Source organism: Carassius gibelio, chromosome A20 (genome assembly GCF_023724105.1).
Source record: "Carassius gibelio isolate Cgi1373 ecotype wild population from Czech Republic chromosome A20, carGib1.2-hapl.c, whole genome shotgun sequence".
NCBI classification, from domain to species: Eukaryota; Metazoa; Chordata; class Actinopteri; order Cypriniformes; family Cyprinidae; genus Carassius; species Carassius gibelio.
The window spans coordinates 4,044,812-4,064,802 of NC_068390.1; the positions used below are offsets into that span (position 1 = coordinate 4,044,812).

General features: G+C 37.9%; 1 protein-coding gene across 5 annotated transcripts in view; it reads left to right on the plus strand.

Annotated features, from left to right (window-relative positions):
• Window positions 1–18,418, plus strand: part of lama2 (laminin, alpha 2) — a 171,871-nt gene extending 153,453 nt beyond the window's left edge. For 4 of the 5 annotated variants that reach the window (XM_052534639.1, XM_052534641.1, XM_052534642.1 and 1 more), the window contains 18 exons: window positions 304–463; window positions 1,566–1,690; window positions 1,780–1,942; window positions 2,033–2,177; window positions 2,410–2,548; window positions 2,681–2,801; window positions 4,176–4,388; window positions 10,188–10,339; window positions 10,512–10,688; window positions 12,112–12,289; window positions 13,550–13,612; window positions 14,287–14,399; window positions 14,499–14,688; window positions 15,647–15,805; window positions 15,886–16,039; window positions 16,141–16,271; window positions 16,760–16,982; window positions 17,155–18,418. In XM_052534639.1, the coding sequence (XP_052390599.1) occupies window positions 304–463; window positions 1,566–1,690; window positions 1,780–1,942; window positions 2,033–2,177; window positions 2,410–2,548; window positions 2,681–2,801; window positions 4,176–4,388; window positions 10,188–10,339; window positions 10,512–10,688; window positions 12,112–12,289; window positions 13,550–13,612; window positions 14,287–14,399; window positions 14,499–14,688; window positions 15,647–15,805; window positions 15,886–16,039; window positions 16,141–16,271; window positions 16,760–16,982; window positions 17,155–17,309 (2,761 nt within the window). In that variant the 3' untranslated portion in view covers window positions 17,310–18,418. The remainder of the gene's footprint in view (window positions 1–303; window positions 464–1,565; window positions 1,691–1,779; window positions 1,943–2,032; window positions 2,178–2,409; window positions 2,549–2,680; window positions 2,802–4,175; window positions 4,389–10,187; window positions 10,340–10,511; window positions 10,689–12,111; window positions 12,290–13,549; window positions 13,613–14,286; window positions 14,400–14,498; window positions 14,689–15,646; window positions 15,806–15,885; window positions 16,040–16,140; window positions 16,272–16,759; window positions 16,983–17,154) is intronic. The other variant, XM_052534640.1, reaches the window with a different exon arrangement.
• Window positions 18,419–19,991: the final 1,573 nt, after the last annotated feature.

Sequence of the window (19,991 nt, forward strand, 5' to 3'; positions counted from 1 at the left end):
GAATTACATTACATTTTATCTAATTCTTCTTCTTAAATGCTTTTGATTTCTTGCCAAACGTTAGTTCTGTAGACAGATGCCTACATTCGCTTTTCTTTTCACTAAAATGTTATTTCAGTTCACATGTGCATCTAATGACAGCAGTAAAGATAAACAGTGTTTGGAGGAAATGATGATTACATACAATCCTTGCACTAATCTTGACTGAAAATGAAAATAGCTGTTTATTAGTAACTATTTATTAGTATTGCTGGTTATTGGTGGCTGAAGTGTTGGTCTTATTCTGACGTTGGTGGTTTGCAGCATCGGGCTGAACGGCAGTATCTTGGTCCATGCGCTGGAGGGGCCCAAAACAGGCATCTTACCGACCCTCAGAAGTGCCAAATCACCTGAGAGTTACACCGTGCTGGATGTGGACCAGAATGCTTACCTGTTTGTCGGCGGCATGCTGGGCTCAGTAAAGGTGAGCGATCGCTTCATCAATCCATCGCACTGCACTGCATTTTCTTCATTAGTATTTAAATCTGGTTTTGCAGTAAAAACATCTTTAAGGCCAGACACCAGAGGCAATAGCATCGTTTTATTTATTTATTTATTTTTCATGCACGATTCAATTTTGAGAATATGCTTTCGTAAAATGACTTATTTCAGACTAGTGGAAATAAAACATACAAAATATACATTTAAGTTTTTATTTTATAATACTTTATTTGTTTAGTTCAGTTTCAATACATATATTTAAAGGCAGTGAGTTTTTCAACAAACTTCAACCCAACTCACCCGTTGTTCAGATTTAGATAATGTCTAATTTGCATATTTAAATATTGCATTAAAAAAAAAAAACTTGTAATTCAAACTAGTTGCCTTTAATGTATTGTGATTAATCAGCAGGAAAAGTATGGTAAGATCCATTAGTTAATATTTTTTAGAATATTCACCTGTAGTATAGGTCTCAGATAGGTCCTTCAAGGTATCTTAACAGCATCTAACTACTGGGGTGCCTCAGGGCTCTGTTCTTGGACCACTACTTTTCTCTGTCTAGATGGTATCACTAGGTCCTGTCACTCTCTCATTTCATACAGTCACAGCTGCTGCCATTTTGCTATGATTGTTTGGTACGCTGTAATGAATTATAAAAACCTTGCTACGTGTACTGCATTAAACTGAGACTTGTTATAGCACTTGCATATGATTGCTCTTTTGTTGATTATGATTTCCTCCATTGTCCTCATTTGTAAGTCACTTTGGATAAAAGTGTCTTATAAATGACTAAATGTAAATGTAGTGTTTGATCTTAAACCAAAATAAATATGCTTAAAGTCACCTTCAATTTAGTAGCGCTTTTTACAATACAGACGGATTCAAAACAGCTGTACAGTAATAAACAGAAAATTACATCATTACGTCAGATTGAGTTCTGCTCCATCAGAGTTTCATGCCAGAACTCTGTGTATATTTTGAATTATTGTGCAGTATATCAGAATAGTACAGTAAGTTAACTTTTTTAATCAAGTGAAAAAACATTGATTTATCTTGTGTGTGTGTATGTGTGTGTTTGTGTGTAGAAGGCAGACGCTGTAAAAACCACCACGTTCTCAGGCTGTATGGGAGAGACGTCTCTAGATGGAAAACCCATCGGCCTCTGGAACTACAGACAGAGAGATGGGGATTGTGCTGGTTGTGTGGTCAGGTGAGCGCCCACACACACACACACACACTGCTGTGAGTTCAGTGTGAGAGTGTGAGGAGCTCAGTGTAATGCTGTGTGTGTGTGTGTAGTCCTCAGCCGGCTGATACTGAAGGCACGGTTCAGTTTGACGGAGAGGGTTACGCCGCTGTCAGCCGTCCCACCCGATGGAACCCCAACGTTTCCACCGTCATGTTCAAGTTCCGCACGTTCTCCACAGACGCGCTCATGATGTACTTCGCCACCAAGGACATGGTAACAGCCCGCACACACCTACACCATATTTTACAGTATCTTCATGCGTTCTGCTGGTTATATCTGATCTCTGTTTGTCTGTCTGAGCAGAAAGACTTCATGAGTGCAGAACTGAGGAATGGGAAGGTGAAAGTGAGTTATGATCTGGGCTCCGGCACCGGCTCCATCATCAGTGACAAGCGCTATAATGATGGGAAATGGAAGTCGTTCACCATGTCCCGCATGAAGAAAGAAGGTACGCATATAAGAACAGAGCAGCTCACCTTTAGCAGTGTGCCGAGTCGATCTCGAGATGGGTCTGAAAAATTAACCTCCTTTACTTACCGTATTTTTCGGACTATAAGTCGCACCTGAGTATAAGTCGCATCAGTCCAAAAACCAAACTGTGCTTCCACTGGTTGAGTGAGTGCTGCTGTTTCCACTGTCTGACTGTCTGTGATCACACGGTCTCTTTTACGTTTGCTTAGCAACCATCGCCATAGTGAACATTGATGCTAATGAGCAAGAGCAGCTGCGGGTGGCATCTCCAGGTGGAGCGACGGGTCTCAACCTGAGGGAGGATGAGAGGATGTATTTTGGCGGTGTGCCCAAGACTGGAAACTACAGGTGTGCAAATGTGTATTCAAAGATGGGCTTCTGATGCTATTTGATGAATTCCTCCTGTATTTAAACTCACGTCTGCCTTTATGAAGTAGATGCTGGATGTGGTTTTTATTTTATTTTTTCACGTTTCCTCAGGTCAGAGGTGGTTTTGAAGAGGTTCTCTGGCTGTATGAAAGACATTGAAGTTTCCCGAACGCCGTACAATCTTCTGAGCAGCCCAGACTACACAGGACTGACCAAAGGCTGCTCCATTGAGGTACAGTAAGACAACACATTGCTCTCTTTGTTATTCTCTCTCTCGACTAAAGGCAACATTTGCTCAATTTAAATATATCTCCACAAGCACACTTTATTTTAAAGGGACAAGTAAAGACACAGAGTGTTTGGTCCTGAAATCAGAAGAAGATTTGCATTTCTGAGCCATTGCTTCCCTTTGAACTTTTCTCTGGGTTTTTTTAAACACATTTTGATGAATAAAAAAAAGTCTGTGTTAATATTACTTAAAGGGATAGTCACCCAAAATGAACAATTCGTCATCATTCACTCACCCTCATGTTGTTAAAAGCTGTATGATTTATGATTTATTCTTTTTTTTTTTTTTTAAGTCAGTCATAACAGGTTAATAAAATGAAGGTGAGATTAAAAGATGACCTGTAGTTTCCTTAACACAAATACAAATGTGTTCAGTAGTTTGTCTTGAACTGGAGGGTTTTACTCTGGTACTGTTGAGGTTTACAGTGCTGACAGGTTGTTATTATGATTATCACTACAAAAGAGTATCCTACTATACCATGAGTTTTAAACTTGTGCTTTAGTAACTTTATCCATTAACCATTTCCTACAGCATATCAACATTGATCACTGTGTGTTAAATTCTGATATTCAGTATAATTTTACCAAAAAATATAAATAAATAAATAACATTACTACATTGCACAATTTTTGTAACAATAACAAATGGAATATATTGATTCTCTTCATAAATCTTCATCCTTTCCAGGGGAATTATTGGCTATAAACATTTATTTTTCTCTTTTTGTCCACTTTTAATCCCTATATTTGCAACCTTTATTGTGGTAAAGTTGAAAAATGCTGTAGATCAGAAATGTATACTTGTCGAAACAATAGAAATCTTCAGTGATCCTTTTTATTCATTTATATTGAATTCAGTAAATCTCGGTCAAGGCAACATGTAATTTGTTGGTGCATTAGAAATGACTGGTCTTTCTCTCATAAAGAAATGTTTTATGTCATGAGTTTTCAGGTTTTAAGGCTTCCTCACATTCAGCTTTAACACAGTCTGTGCTCCAGTAATTCAGTATTTTTTATTCCTGTTCTGCATTAAATTTAAATAATTTGTTGTGGAGTGAGAGGAACTAAAATAAGTTCATAGTTTTTAGAATGTTTGTAAATGTTTTGTTTTATTAACTGGTAAATATGTGACATATACTTTGACAGCTGTTTTTTGTTAGATTGTTTTGTTTTGTTTTTTGTCTCAAGAATGCAGTTTTGAACTGGTGCAACTTTCAGATGCAGTACATAAAGCCATTGGAAAAGTATAAAAAAAAAAAAAAACAGTAGGAGTTTGGTTGAAACTCCAAATGAAACACTGTATTTGTCTCTCTGTCAGAACCTGCACACTGTGAGCTTCTCCAGGCCTGGGTACATGGAGCTGAAGCCTGTGTCGTTTGACGTAGGCTCAGAGATCTCTCTCTCCTTCAGCACGAAGAGTGAAAACGGCATCATCCTGTTCGGCAGAGGAGCACTGACTTCTACGATGCACCTGAGGCAGGGCCTGAAGCCTGTCCAAACCCCTCGCCGCTCACGCAGACAGACCGGAGAGGTGCTCACACACACCTCACACTCTTATTCTGTCATGAGATTACCAAACATGTTTAATGCTGATAAACACTTTTTAAATAGACTGACATTTCAACTGCACAGCAGTCATGTACACAACAGTCCTATAGTCCCAGGACTCTGGTTTATCAGAAACAATGGAAGAAAATTCTTTATAAATCTAATCCGGATTTTGTGGGGAGGCTTTGAACAGTTTCATGCAGCCAGAGTTATTGTATTTACATTGCACTTAGAGGCAGGTTTATCAAAAATTCACAGCAGTGGACCAGCAGGGACAAAGAAGTGGCTTAAAAAAAAACATAAGAAATGAGTAGAAATGTGTGTAGACAAGTACTGTTTCAAAAACTTTCTTCATCAGTGAGGTGGAATAAATGAGAAATTACTAGTTGCATTCCGCATAATTACAAATAATTTTCATTAATCCTTTAGATCTTTTATTTAGGCTTGATCTGACAACAGAATTTATCTGTTTGTCAAATTTGAGGTAATCATCAAAAAAGTGCACCTCAGTTTATATATATATATTAGGGCCGGGACTCGATTAAAAAAATTAATCGAATTAATTAGAGGCTTTGTAATTAATTAATCGAAATTAATCGCATTTTAATCGCATATAAATATTTGACCTGAGAACAGTGAGAAGTATTTTTTTTTTCACATGGATTTATAGTATACCATTGAATAATGACTGAATACATAAGCTTAAGCAACAAAATATTGTTTATTTTTGTTCAACCAAGTCTAGCCAGACCAGTGCAATTTTTGCCATGAAGTGTAGCAATAGCATATTTAGAAACAATTTAGAAATAGTACATTTCAGAAATTCAGGAAGTTTATAGGTGCTGGAACCTTCTGTAAAGTGTTTTTTAAGTAAAACACAATACTGTCAATTACATTCAGAACATTGGAAATCCTGACTATTAGAAAACATCTCTCTGTTGCTTCAGAGGCCATAACATACTAAGTCCAACTCTCAACAACCTTGGCCAAAACAATAAAGAGTTCAACATAAACTGTTGCACCAACAAAATAATACACAGTTCAACATAAAGTGTAAAGTCCACGCTAGCTGCTATATGTTTTGCGTTGAGGTGATACTTGAGGCTCGATGTGCTGCTGCGGTGATGTGCGAACGCTAGTTGGTGCTCCAGTATAATCGGTCCTGCCGAAACAAATCCAGTGAGAAACGTTCCGCGGTGCAAAAATAAGTTATTAAAAATGCGGGATTTTTTTTTTTTCTGTTATTAATTAATCTTAAAGTTAACGCGTTATTTTTTGTGTAATTAATTAATCTCAATTAACGCGTTAAAGTCCCGGCCCTAATATATATATAAAACATAATAGGTCCCAAAATAGATCCTTGTGGAACCCCATATGTAAAAGGGGCAGAAGATGAAACAAATTCACCTAAGGTAACTGTAAAACTTGTAAAAGTAGGACTTTAATCAGTTTAAAACAATACCTCAAATCTCTACCAAGGGTTCAAACTGTTCAAGTAGAAATGTATGGTCTATAGTTTCAAATGCTATTAACCTCAGAATTGCAGCATCCCCAGGGTCTACAGCTAACAAGAAAAAAAAGAGCCTTTAAAAAAGACAATTCTGTACAATAATAGTGTCTAACAAAAGAGAGAATTATTTGGAAAATTGAGTTCTTATTCAGAAAACATTTTGAAACAGGTCTATAGTTTGAATACACAAAAAAGGTGATAATTTTGTCAAATCTATCAGTTATGACACAAAATCAATTTAAGCTGTAAAGTAGCTCTACAAACACAATAGTGTCATTATTCAGGTTAATTCAGATTTTGTTATCATCTGATTAAAGATAAAATATTGCTGAGAAAATGTTGCGGTTGAAAAAAGTTGCTGAACATAAATTGTCTTTTAAAGCCCACATACACAAAGTTCCTGTAGTTATGACTGAGTCTGAGTGTTAGCTGCATTGTGTAGCTTCCAGCTTTCTTCCAGCCGATTTTAAGCACTGACACACAGGAGACTCTGTGAGATTCAATGCTATTCTCTTTGCCTGTCTGAGTGTTTAGGAAGGTGCTTATGGGTAATGGTGGAAGTCCAGGGAGCCGTGGCCTTCAGTATGAGATCATAATGAATCCACAGGGTTACAGGGGTCTCATAGTCCATAAAAGAGATTTATTATCTGGGCAGGTTAGTAATTGCCTCTGCCCTTCAGCAAACAAAAGTTGATCTTTTTTTTTTTTACCAGTTGGACTAAAGGCCAGCGGCACGGTGATCATTTTAATTAAAATATGACTTTCTACATCTTTGTCAGTAACGTCTTCATCATCCTTCGCTCTCGCCAGCTCAGGGGCAGCACATCAATTATGCTGCATATTCATATTAAGCAGTCGCCTCTCTCACCTCCCCGTGATACTCAGTTTGTAAAAATAGATTTACAAGCTGCAGTTTTGATGGATCGCGACCAATTTGCGATAACCCTCCTGGCAGAGGGTGCCGGACCGCCACCTTTTGAAAATCATTATTGCTCGTAAATTAAGTGGGTGTCATTTTGCGGGAGTGCGGCTTCGGAGAGGCCAAGGGTTTTCTCCACCGCTCCTCATTCATTCTTCCAATTTACGACGTGTCCAGGGTCACCTGAGCTGAGTGGGTGTCGCCATCGGCCTGAAGAGGATCCTGCTCTTGCATCGCTCTCCTCAATTACAGTGCAGCATGGAGAGCATGAGTGTGTGCTCTCAGAGCCGTCTGTCTGATTACTGGCCCTCAGCTCACTCCCACAAATATATTACTGTGAGCTATTCTGAACCTCAGTATGTGTCAGTGTACCATTCTCATCAAAAATACTTAGCTTTTTATCTTCAGACTAAATATTGTAAAGAAACATAAAATGTTTTATCTTAGCTTGCAAAGCTAACCAATAAAATGCTTGGGTGTTTTTTGAGTGGTTTAGTGTGTTACACAGTTTTTGTCATGGCATTGTCATGTGGTTGTTTGGGTTCTGTGAGTGTTTTAGCGATGCAGGTTAACAAAGAATTTGTTTGACATTGCTTGGTGGTTCTTTATGTGTTCTGGATGGCTGCTAAAGCATTTTTAGGTGGTTGCTGGGGTGTTTTGGGTTGTTTCTAGAGCATTACTATGCAGTTGCTAATGTGTTCTGAGGGTTTGCTTAAGTGTTGCTATGTGGTTACTTAAAGTCCCCCCAAAAAATCTACATTTTAGTTTTTTTAGCTTTTAGTTTATGTTAGCCTTAAGGTTGTAAATAAGATGATGTGTTACACAACAATGACAAAATTTGCATTTAGAAGATATAAGCATTCAAACTTGCAGTCTCTCACTTCCACTAAAATGGATCATGGATTTTCATGACATCACACTTCATCTTCTCATCAAATCTTCTGTCCAATCAAATGCTCTCTAGAATCCAAAGTGCCCGCCCCCTACACTTTAAATAGATGCTGAAGCTCCGGCTGCAATTGGTCACTTGTTTACAGAATTAGTATTTTCTGTACGGTGAATGGCACGTAGTGCACTATATGGGAACAGGGAACGACTCAGACAGTGTTAATATGCTTTCTACTGAGGAAAAAAGAAGTCTGGTTTTGCACTGTGTCACGCTAACGATAGCACAAACCGGATTACATGGCTGCGTCGGCACAGACCACAAAACATATCTGAACTATTTGAATTATACACATAATGCTATATTCTATAGCATCATGGATGTAGTTGTGGCTGTCATACCTAGGGTGACCACCTGCTAATAATCCCAAGGGGGTACAATGGGGTATGTTTCTGAGGGACAATGTGGGACACTGTCTTGCGCGGCGGTGCCCCCACACCATGGGCAAACTAACTGATAGTGGTTTACCTATTTCTAGCACATACCACCTTACATGGTATATTAATAATGCCCTATTCCCCTAAACGTGTAACTGCTGATGTATGTATGCTCATGACAGAATTGACAGATGCACTTCCACTTATGATTTACTTTAGCTATTTAATTTTATTTATTTTTCATTACAATTTATTCACTTTAAATAAATTATAATATAAAATTATCGGATTAAAATGAATTGTAGATGCTCAACACCACAGGAACAGTTAAAAAAAAAAGTCTAAACTCACAACTCCAGAGTTTCACGAGGAGGGAGGATGGTGAACTCGCATGTTAGTAAAGGCAGGCGCATGAAAAAAAAAAGTTTAATACAGGACACACCTTCTCTTTTTTAATTGATGATGGTGGTGCCTCAGAGTCTCTTTCTCCATTTTTCGATTGGAAAGCGTGCATCTAAAAGTTCCTTCCCATTGTGACAACAGCCTAGTCAGCAGTTCAACTGAGGGGTGGGTGCGGCAGCAGTAGCGTGCTGAACTGTCAAGTAATGTTCGTTTGGCTGCCTGGGGCTCCAGGATATACAGCGACCAACTTCTTTTTGAGCAAGCATTGACACAGTCTCAATTTGTGGGACGCATGAATTGGGCTTCAAACGCTGTGCGCGCACGCGCTACACGGGACGGGTGGTCACCCTAGTCATACCCTGTCAAATGCTGCTTTACGGAGTTCAACGGCTCTGAATGGTTGAGCTAAGTTGTGGTATAAACGAACACTATTGGCTATTTTTAAAAGGGGAAGGGCTGCTTGATATGTCCGATCCTGTCTTCCTGTTTCAGTTAAAATGACTTCAACACATAGAATAGCGCTGCGTGTTTCAAAACATTTCAGGGGATCCTTTACATTATCTTAGTGATGTTCCACATTGCTAGGGTTCTCTGGATGGGGGATAAGGTGTTCTTAGTTCACGGGAAGCCCTTCCTTAGCCTCCAGGAAGCCTTAGCGCTGTTTTATTGAAAATAATAAAGTTTGAAAGTCATCATTATGGAGATAAGTGCTTGCTTTAGTTGAGCTCTTGACCCTTGATTTCCTAACTTAATTTTTTCTTTGGCTGCTGTAACTGTGTTTTTCTGAAGTTCATTTGTTTTTAATAGTTGCAAGAAGGAAAACTCAGACATTTTTCCATTATTATAACATTTTCACACAGTGTTCAAATTGAGATATGTAATATATTCTAATGGTTTAAAAGAAATCTCTTCTGCTCAGCAAGGCTGCCTTTATTTGTACAGTAAAAAATACATGCCTGATTCAATTCTCAAAAATATTATTTTTTACTAATAATAATTTTAAGTTCAATTGTGCTTTGTTGGTATAATGTCTGCTAGAGTGTTTAAAAAATATATTTTTTAATTGTTGTTTTGTAATAGATTTTTTATTTGACAAGCAGGACAAAACAGTAAAAAGCAAATTTTGGCAATTTAATTAATGCAATGGTGGAAATAAAAATGGCAAAATAGGCCTACACGGGGAAATACCACGTTCGGTATTTGGCCTTTGGCCCAGTGTTTCATTTTGTTCTGCTTCGGCCAAAAATGTTCTTTTCGGTGCATCCCTAGTTGCCAGTGTTAATATGTGGTTGCTATATTATTCTGAGTGTTTCTTATCACGGTGGTTTGTATTGAAAAAAAAAATCATTTTGGTATGTACTAGGTAGTTTGTTATAGGGTGTTGCTAGGGTAAACTGGTGGTTGCTAGGGCATTGCTAACAGTACGACACATGATTTTAAGAAAATTATTAATGTCTGGAGACATTCCTTAGACGTTCATTAATTTGAGTTGTGGGGTTGTTTAGATCGCTAACACTTTGTACAATAGTGACTAGTAACAAAAGTGTCTGGTAATAATGATATCTACCGATCTTTTTTTACACAAGTTTGCTGTCTAAGCCTCATCCCATGTGTCTGTGTGTCTGCAGCCCTTCCTATCCGTGCAGCTGAATAAAGGAGCTCTGGAGGTGCTGGTGTTCACAGGCAGCAAGAGTCCACACAGAGCTTCCAGAAAAGCAAATAAGGGAATACTGCATGATGGGAGAGAGCACTCACTGCGCATCCAGAGACTCTCGGGAGCGTAAGATCACCCTCCCTCCCTCTCTCTGTCTCTCTCTCTCTCTCCCTCTCTCTCTCTCCCTCTCTCTCTCTCTCTCTCTCTCCCTCTCTCTCTCTCTCTCTCTCTCTCTCTCTCTCATCATGTTTTTCATGACACATTGAAACTAATGGAGCATGTGTGTGTGTGTGTGTAGATTATTCACTGTGCAGGTGGATGAAGAGCCACTTTTCCAGCAACAATTACCCAACGATCATCCTCTGAGCATCCAGCGGCTCTTCATCGGAGGCATCCCAGCGGATATAGAAACGGGTGTACAGCGGCCCAATGTGCCGTTTGAGGGCTGCATCTGGAACCTTCTCATCAACACTGTGTATGTCCAAACTCATCATCAATCCATCCTGACCTCACATCTCTATTAAAAATACATGTTTTTGGTTGAGTTAAAGGTGCTGTATGTAATTTTGTCCGTTAATGTTTTGGTCTGTGTTGCTCCGCCCCCTGCCAGTTTACCCAATAGTATTTTGAGACCCCAGGTTGCCAGCTGAAGTAAAAGATTGTAGCTATGGAAGTGAACATATAAACTGTGTCAGAGATAACATATTCTACCTGACATAAAAAGTATTAGCATCCACCGAAAAAAATTTAACTCTGTAACCAGAGACATTAAAACGTGGAAAAATTAACTCATAAAGTTACAGTGTAAGGCTTGGCATCCTTCCATTGTCTATGGTCATTCCTGTTGGGTGTTGGTGTTCATGAGCCTCGAGTCCGAGGAGGAACAATGTATTGCATTTGAACTGCAGTACCCATTTCAGCCACTAGCTGTCAATATTACACACTGCACATTTGAAGGGCTTGATGCAAAATCATGCTTAATAGTAAAAATAAAAAATAATAATAAATGGTGACGTTTCTATTGAGGAAAGTTATGAGAAGAAACAATTCTCCCAAAATGAAACCTGTACATTTGACAAGATACTTTGATATTATTTTGACCATACAATGTTTTTTTTTTGTTTTTTTTTGTGTTTGTTTTTTTGTTGAAAATGTCTTTAAATTTGGATGAACTAAATTTAAACATCATATTGCTACAGTTTCTGATACCTTCCCCATCAGTGTTGCCAAGTCTGCAGTTTTTACGCAGGAATGTGATTTCTTTTAAGGTGTTAGATATAGAGTAACAAAATGGTTTCAAAAGCTGAGTTGTGTAAATTAAAGCATTAGTTTGCTCATTCCTTGTTTTTGTTCTGTCTTAGCATCAGACTTATCAGTAATGTTGCACGTCACAGCTTTCTGTTATACAGATAATAGCAAGGCAAAGATGTTAGCAAGCCTTCCAAGCTTTTCGAGGTCACCTTTAACAGCCCAAGATAAATGCACTGACCTCCAGTGCACAATTCACTGCAATATGTCTTGACTGGACTGTGCTGTACTGATTCGTACACACCAGCGACTGGTGTAAACATTGACCCATTTTTCCAGCCTCCCGTGGCTGTAGATTAAAGGTCTCGTTTTCCTTCCAGTGCAGTTTTGAGGTGCAGTCATAAGCTAAACGCTGTATGACATTAATAATCACAGTTTTTCTTGCTCTAATGAGGAGTATGAATCTCTGCCAGTGGGCTGTGCCCTGTGTCTCTTCCACTAGAGTGAACCCCATTGCCCTCTGCCAGACTTATTTAAATGAGTCTGTCCTTGCTCAGAAGTGTGTTCATTATTCACCTGATTGGAGTCACGTTGTGTCATCGTTCCCTCAAGAGCGTCTGTGTGTTGTCTCGTTTCTGTCAATGAAACAGGCCCGTGGATTTCTCTCAGCCCGTGGCCTTTGAGAACGCAGAGATTGGGCAGTGTCCTGACCTAGCCCCGCCTCCACCGCCGCCCGAGACCCCCGAGGAGGAGGAAGAGGAAGAGACTACAGCCAAACCAGAGCTCATCCCTACAGAAGCAGCTCGTCCTCCACCAGCGGCCTCCACTGTACGTCCTAACACATGCATTGGGGTAGAGAGTCCTGTGTGATTTCTGTAGTTTAAGACTGACATCATTCCAGTTCCCGCAGAGAGATAGAGGAGGATGCAGTCTAGCAGTGGTCTGTGCACTGCATGCTACTTTAACAGAGATCTCCTCTTCATCTGACAGAGCTACAGCTAACAGCATTAGCTACTGTCTGTAGAGTCTGTCTAATTCATTATGTTTGATTACACAGGTGCTTCATTCACTTCATTAATTCGAGTGAGTTAGACAGTGTAAGTAGGGTGACCATATTGTGCTTTTCAAAAAGAGCTAATAATTATAATGGTAAAACTGAAATTATCAACGTTAAATAATGTGTCATTAAATGCATTAGGAATCATGAACCTATGTATAAATATACAATTTATACAACTTAATATTAAATGTCAAAAATGTATTAGCTCATCTATAAATTCAGTTCCTGATAATTATGCATGAACTAACAGAATGAACAGAATGTTTTATGTAAATGTATTTTCTACCATATTTTCTACATTTAATAATAATAAAAATATTAATATATATATATATATATATATATATATATATATATATATATATATATATATATATATATATATATATATATATGTTTAATATATATATATATATGTTTAATATATATATATATATGTTTAATATATATATATATATATATATATGTTTAATATATATATATATATGTTTAATATATATATATATGTTTAATATATATATATATATGTTTAATATATATTATAATGTTAAAAGCATTAAAAAATATATAATTTTCCCTTCAATCCGAGAAACTGTTTACATGCCACATTTAAAGAAAAACTTTATTTGTTGTCTATAACATATAATAACAAGTAACACATCTGAAAATATTGATAAGTACTTTCGTGTCTCTGCTGAAATTAAATGTTGAAATATATTTTGTCATGTGATGGGTAAAATATATATTTCATTGAGCTTGTACTGATTATACAGTACATTTAGCATATATGTAAAATATATAACAGAATGTGTGTGTGTGTGTGTGTGTGTGTGCGTGCGTGTGTGTGTGTGTGTTATTAGAACATTTGTATACATAATTTTTAACAATTTGACACAGATTGGGGGGGAACCATGTTTCTGTTCTGTTTAACGCACCATAACGATTTGATGCAGTAATAATGACGCTTCACCTGAGCTCTTCTGTCTTCATGATGTCTCTTTCTGCTGCTGTCACTCTGCTGCTCGCAGGCCACGCCCCTCCCACAGGCCACGCCCATCACAGACACGCCCACCAGAGTCAACGGAGCTGCGGTATTAACCTGCACACACGCATCAGACATCAGAGATAGTGTGAATACTGCCGTTCCTCCATTCAGACGTACATTTAGTGAGCTTTCCTCTGCTTTATGCTGCTTGTGCTGTTTCTGCAGCTTCGTGTTTGGAGAAGGTTTTGATTTCTGAGTCACAGTATGTTTCTTTGTTCAACAAGCTCTTTATTCTCACCTGAGAACTGAATGCTGATGATACGAGCGCGTGCAGCTCCATCAGCTGTTCTCTGCCTCCATCTACTGCCTGTACTTTGTAAAACAGCACTCAAACATTTCTGAAACTCTGTGCCACTTGCTGTTTAGATCTCTCTTGACATCTTGAGTTAAAGGTTTTGGTGGGTCAGAATTTACCTTAACACTTTATAGTAAGTATATACTAACAAAGCACTCAAATAATTTGCGAGCATTTGTACATCAGTTAGGTTTAGGATAAAAAATAAATATGATTCTCTTTACATGTTAGCTAATTATCCAATAACAATTTGTATATTACAGTGACAATTAATGAAGAACTGTATACTATATGAAATATTAATGTATTTACAGTGTAGAGTCTACAGTTACTAAACTTTCCTTTTATCACTGTATACTGTAAAGTGCTACTGAATTCTGTAATGTGCGACGTTTGATTGACATCTGCTCTGTCCAATCACGCAGGTGTCGTGCGCAGCAGAGGCGGAGCCTGTCGTGCTGGAACTGGCCAAACAGTTCGGTCTGTCCAGAAACAGTCACATGGCCTTTGAGTTTGACGACAGAACGGTGAAGAACAGGTGAGTGTCACTCATCATCATCATCATCATCATCGTCGTCGTCCGCTCCCTCCTCCTCATCCTCGTGTGTGTGTGTGTGTGTGTGTGTGTGCTCCTCAGGCTGATCATGGAGTTCGAGATCCGCACAGAAGCATCCTCTGGGCTGGTGTTCTACATGGCCAGGATCAACCACGCTGACTTCGCCACCATCCAGCTGAAGGAGGGAATGGCTCACCTGAGCTACGACCTGGGCAGCGGGAACACCTCGGTCAGCGTGCCTCGCATCATCAACGACGGACAGTGGCACAAGGTCAGAGCGTCTGGTGCATGACACACCTTCACTGTCTGACACACAGAATACTTCCAGTAAAGCTCCTGGTGCATCTGGATACAAGACGCTGCTTTTGAATATTTTGTCTCATATTCTATGATGACCTGGATCATGGAAAGGATTTATGGCCAAAAACACAATTGATGCATGTTTATCTGTGCATTACAAGCATCAAGCATGCTGTGGTCCTGGAGCACTAAAGCAGTCATCAGTAACACGGGTATATTTGTAGGAACTGGCAACAATACACTGTATGGGTTATTTTTATTCTTATTTCCAAAAATCATTAGGATATTAAGTAAAGATCATGTTCCATGAAGATATTTTGTAAATTTCCTACTGTAAATATACCAAAACTTCATTTTTGATTAGTAATATTCATGCTAAGAAGAACAAATTTAAAGATGATTTTCTCAATATTTAGATGTTTTTGCCAGTTTTTCAGATAGCTGTATCTCAGACAAATATGATCTGATCCTAACAAACCATTTATTCAGCTGTCACATGATGTATAAATCTCAATTTTGAGAAATTGATGCTATTTTTCCAAATAAATGCTATTTTTTTAACTTTCTGTTCATCTGTGAATCACAAAAAAACTAAACGTGTCACAATCAGCACAATTGTGTTCAACATTGATGATAATCAGAGATGTTTCTTGAGCAGTAAATCATCATATTTTCATGATTTATGAAGATCATGTGACTCTGAAGACTGGAGGAATGATGCTGAAAGAAAACAGTTATTTCAAACTGTAATAATATTGTAAAATTTTACTGTTTTTACTGTATTTTTGATCTAATTAATCCAGCCTTGGTGAGCAGAAGATACTTTATTTTTCAGAAAAAAAACAGACCTCAAACTTTTGACCTTGGTGTGTGTGAGGGTGAGCGTATTGAAAGCAGGCAGTGTTGATGTCTTCTCTTTCTGTTTGTAGATCCGTGTGACGAGAGAGAAGCAGAGAGGAATCCTGGTGATTGACGGCCGTTACTCCAAACACACCACCAGCCCAAAGAAAGCTGATATTCTGGATGTGGTGGGGATGCTGTATGTGGGAGGTTTACCGCTCAACTACAGCACCAAGCGCATCGGACCGGTGAGAGCACAGCCACACACACATTCAGAGATCCCCTCCCATAGTCTCGACACTAGGATGGCACCATCTGATGTGTACAGGTGCTGTACAGTATCGACGCCTGCATTAGGAACTTCAAGATGATGACTCTGCCGCTGGACATGGAGAAACCCACATCCAGCTACCGCGTGGGCTCCTGCTTCGCCAACCCAGAAAAAGGAACTTATTTTGATGGCACAGGTTATGCTAAAGCTGGTGAGGACCCACTGTAATCATTTACAGCTGGTTATTCAGCAGGAATATTTAAAGACACACATGTGATGTGTGTGTGTGTGTGTGTGTGTGTGTGTGCGCAGTGGACACGTATCGAGTGGGTAATGATGTGTCCGTGGATCTGGAGTTCAGGACGTCTCAGAGCAGCGGTGTTCTGTTAGGCGTCAGCAGCCAGAAGATGGACGGACTGGGAATCGAACTTGTCAATGGAAAGGTACAAAAGAGAGATCTAGATTTTGCTTTTTCAGTTTCATTAAAGAACTAAAGTCAATTGGGCAGTAAATGATTGTGAAGTTGTCTTTATATGTGACCCTGGAGCACAAAAGCAGTCTTGAGTCTCTGGGGGATATTTGTAGCAATAGACAACAATACATTGTATGAGTCAAAATTATTAATTTTTATTTTATGCCGGAATCTTTTATGCCGGAAATCATTAGGATATTAAGTAAAGATAATATAAAATATATTAAAACTTGATTATTAATATGCATTGCTAAGAACTTCATTTGGATGACTTTAAAGGTGATTTTCTCTATTATTAGTTTTCGTTCTTTTTTTGCACTCTCAGATTCCAGATTTTCACATAGTTGTATTCAGCTTTCAGATGATGTGTGAATCTCTTATGACTGGTTTTGTGGTCCAGGGTCACATATTTGAATGGTTTGTTAATGAGAGTGTGTGTGTTTGTGTGTATTGGTGTAGCTTTTATTCCATGCTGATAATGGAGTGGGACGCATCACAGCCGTCTATGAGCCGGATCGGGAGGCGGGGCTTTGTGATGGGCAGTGGCACACTGTCTCCGCCCACAAGCTGAAGCACCGCCTGGAGCTCACTGTGGATGGCAAGAAGTCCGAGGCAGCGAGTCCAGATGTCCGCTCCGCCTCCGCCGACACCAATGACCCCGTGTATGTGGGCGGATACCCTGGTATGTCAATCAAACCCTGTTGCCATGGTGTCATAGTTAAGAATGTTCAAACATTGGAATTAATATTTTATTCAAAATCTAATTTATTTAAAAAATAAATTGTGTGTGTGTGTGTGTGTGTGTGTGTGTGTGTGTGTGTGTGTGTGTGTGTGTGTGTGTGTGTGTGTTGCAGAGGGTCTGAAGCAGTTCGGACTCACTATAAACACACCGTTTAAAGGCTGCATGAGAAATGTGAAGATCACTAAAGCTGGGAAGACTCTGGAGGTGCAGATGAACAAAGTCCTGGAGCTCAGAGGAGTTCAACCTCTCACCTGTCCTGCTAGATAAACACACACACACACACACACACACACTCTCGCCTACTCAAAGTGAATCAGTTCATGAATCAAGATATTCAGAGAACTAACTGTGAAGTACTAGCTGTGCCACTCATAACCAAATAACACAAGGAATATATATAAAAAAAACAGCTGGACAAACCAAAGATTTTAGACAAAACCAGCCAATGAAAACCAGATCATTTTTTTATTTAATCAGATGTCACATTTGTATAAAAACATTCAGTAACACTTTACAATAATCTCCCATTAGTTGACATTAATTCAAGCATCAACTAACATGTACTGACAATGAAAAATACATTACATGTAATTATCTGTTGTTAGTTAGATAGAAATAAAACTGTTCTGTGTTAATTCATGTTTGATCTGGTCAATTAAAAAGAACAGAAACAACGTATGCATTATTAAAACTAGAAAAATGATTAAATACTTTAGAATATTTTTCATTGTTAGTTCATGTAGTTAACCAATATAAACAGATGAAATCTTATTGTAAGGTGCTACCAACTTTTTATGCTGTAGTTCATTATCAAACTATGTATTTGTGTGCTAAAGGAACCAAAACCAAAAGAGAAAGATTTGTTTTTCTTACACATTCTTCAAAGAGTGAATGACCCAAGGAATCGGGATTGTATCATTTACAAAGTCAGACATTGATAGATCAGGCTTGATAATAATTTAAAACAGTATAATACTTTATTATGCGGAAAGTCTTGGACTTCCGGTGCATTTCAGGTTCTTCTGTTTTCATGTCTCAAAAAGTGTGACTACATTTGACACCTGATACAGTACATCAAGACATATTTAAACTGAAACAAAACATGTTTGTGCCTTGCTCTGATACTTCATAAACTATTTAGAAAGATTACACTGACATAGAAAATGAATGAACTGTTCACTGCTTATCTGAGGAGCAACATAGTTCATCTGAGAGCCAAAGACATGTACGACACATTCATGAAAAGAGACCTTGTGTCGAGTCCTGAGACACTTTTCTCTGAGGTCTAAGTGTGTGATTTTGCATGGAGTGATGACATGTACTGTGTAGTGTTCAGTATTTCAAAATAAAGAAATATCCCCTGTGATGGCACTTGATTTGGTCTGCTGTGTTTCCTTTTATTGTGTCGAAATAACCATTAAAGTTCATGAAGTAGTTGTCCTCCAGAGAGTCATTGATACCCACACTTGAGTAAAATGCACTGTTAGATGAAAATAAAATGAATATTAAAAAAATTACTTGTTTGTAGGACAGGTCATAATACAGCTTCAGTTTTAGTCTTTGGCTAAATGCATCTTTTGGTACAATAGACTACTGTTAAATACTAAGTCTTTTAAACAGCTCTTTCTAATCTTTCTGAAAGGCTGTTTCTCAGGTGACGGTACATGCGAAACATGATGCACTACATGGTGTTCCACAAGGACCGGTTCTCAGGCTACTTTTATTCTCATGCATCATGAAATGAATGACCATTTTTATAGACATCGTACAGTCTGATGGGCCTGAAGATACTGACTTAACATCTGTCCTTAATTTTACTCTGGGAAATTGTGGAATTACCGGTAAGATAAATATAATTTTCTGTCTTCCTATGAATATTCACACCTAACAGATAATTGAGTGGTTTGTACATTTCATATCACGTTAACACTTTAGAATACTGTTTCTTACTACATAACTGATTATTGAAGAACAGGTGATTGATTATTCATTAACACTTAACTCACTACTGTTAACTACTAAGGAAGATGCGTTAACTAATCAATATGTAATACGATTTTATGATTGTGTTAAGCAACAGTTAGCTAATCAATAACTAATGTATTCTGTGATACCTCCTGAAGAACTACTATTAATTATCTACTAGTTAACTTTCAAGAATTATTACTATGAAATAACTAGTACTTAACAGTTATACACAAATAGTCACTATAATACTCAAGATGAGGCCCACAAATCAAGTACTTGAGTAAAAGTACAGATACCCCAATAGAATATTACTCCAGTAAAATTATAAGCAGGCCTGTTCATTTTCAAAATTACTTGAGTAAAGGACAAGTACAAATTATTACTACAGTAACAACTTTGTTACAGTCCATTTATTAGCCAATAATGGAAATATTTTTTTTTTTTTTGTTTACTTCTAAATATTTAACTTTTATAAAATGTTTGTTAAATTAGTTTAAACGTGGACAGTATACATGTTAAATGGAATAAAATATGCTGTATAAAGAAATGTTCTAAATTCATGATTTCTTTTATAGATTTTTTTTTTTTTATGTTCGATTTGGGTCAAAATGATGTAGTTATTATTATTTGCTAATAGGTTCACTTTAGAAATACTGTTTCAGGCTCTAAGTTATTCCTGTGGAATTATCTGATAATTCTGCATTAAATACTAATGGGTTCCCTATGTTTTCACTTTCCCTCGGTCCTTGTCTTACATACAGGAATTGAATGAATGGATCATGTGGTAAATGCTGAGGAGGCACACATACAGTACTTTATATAAAATATAAAAACTAATGTAAGTTATCGCAAGGCACTGGAGTGGTGCTGGGGTTCCTATCGGAAGCTGATTTCTTACAAACCAATTCACTACACAGACAAAACCTCTATAAAATGTATTGCATTTATTAATACTGCATTTTCATACTACTACTTCTGCTG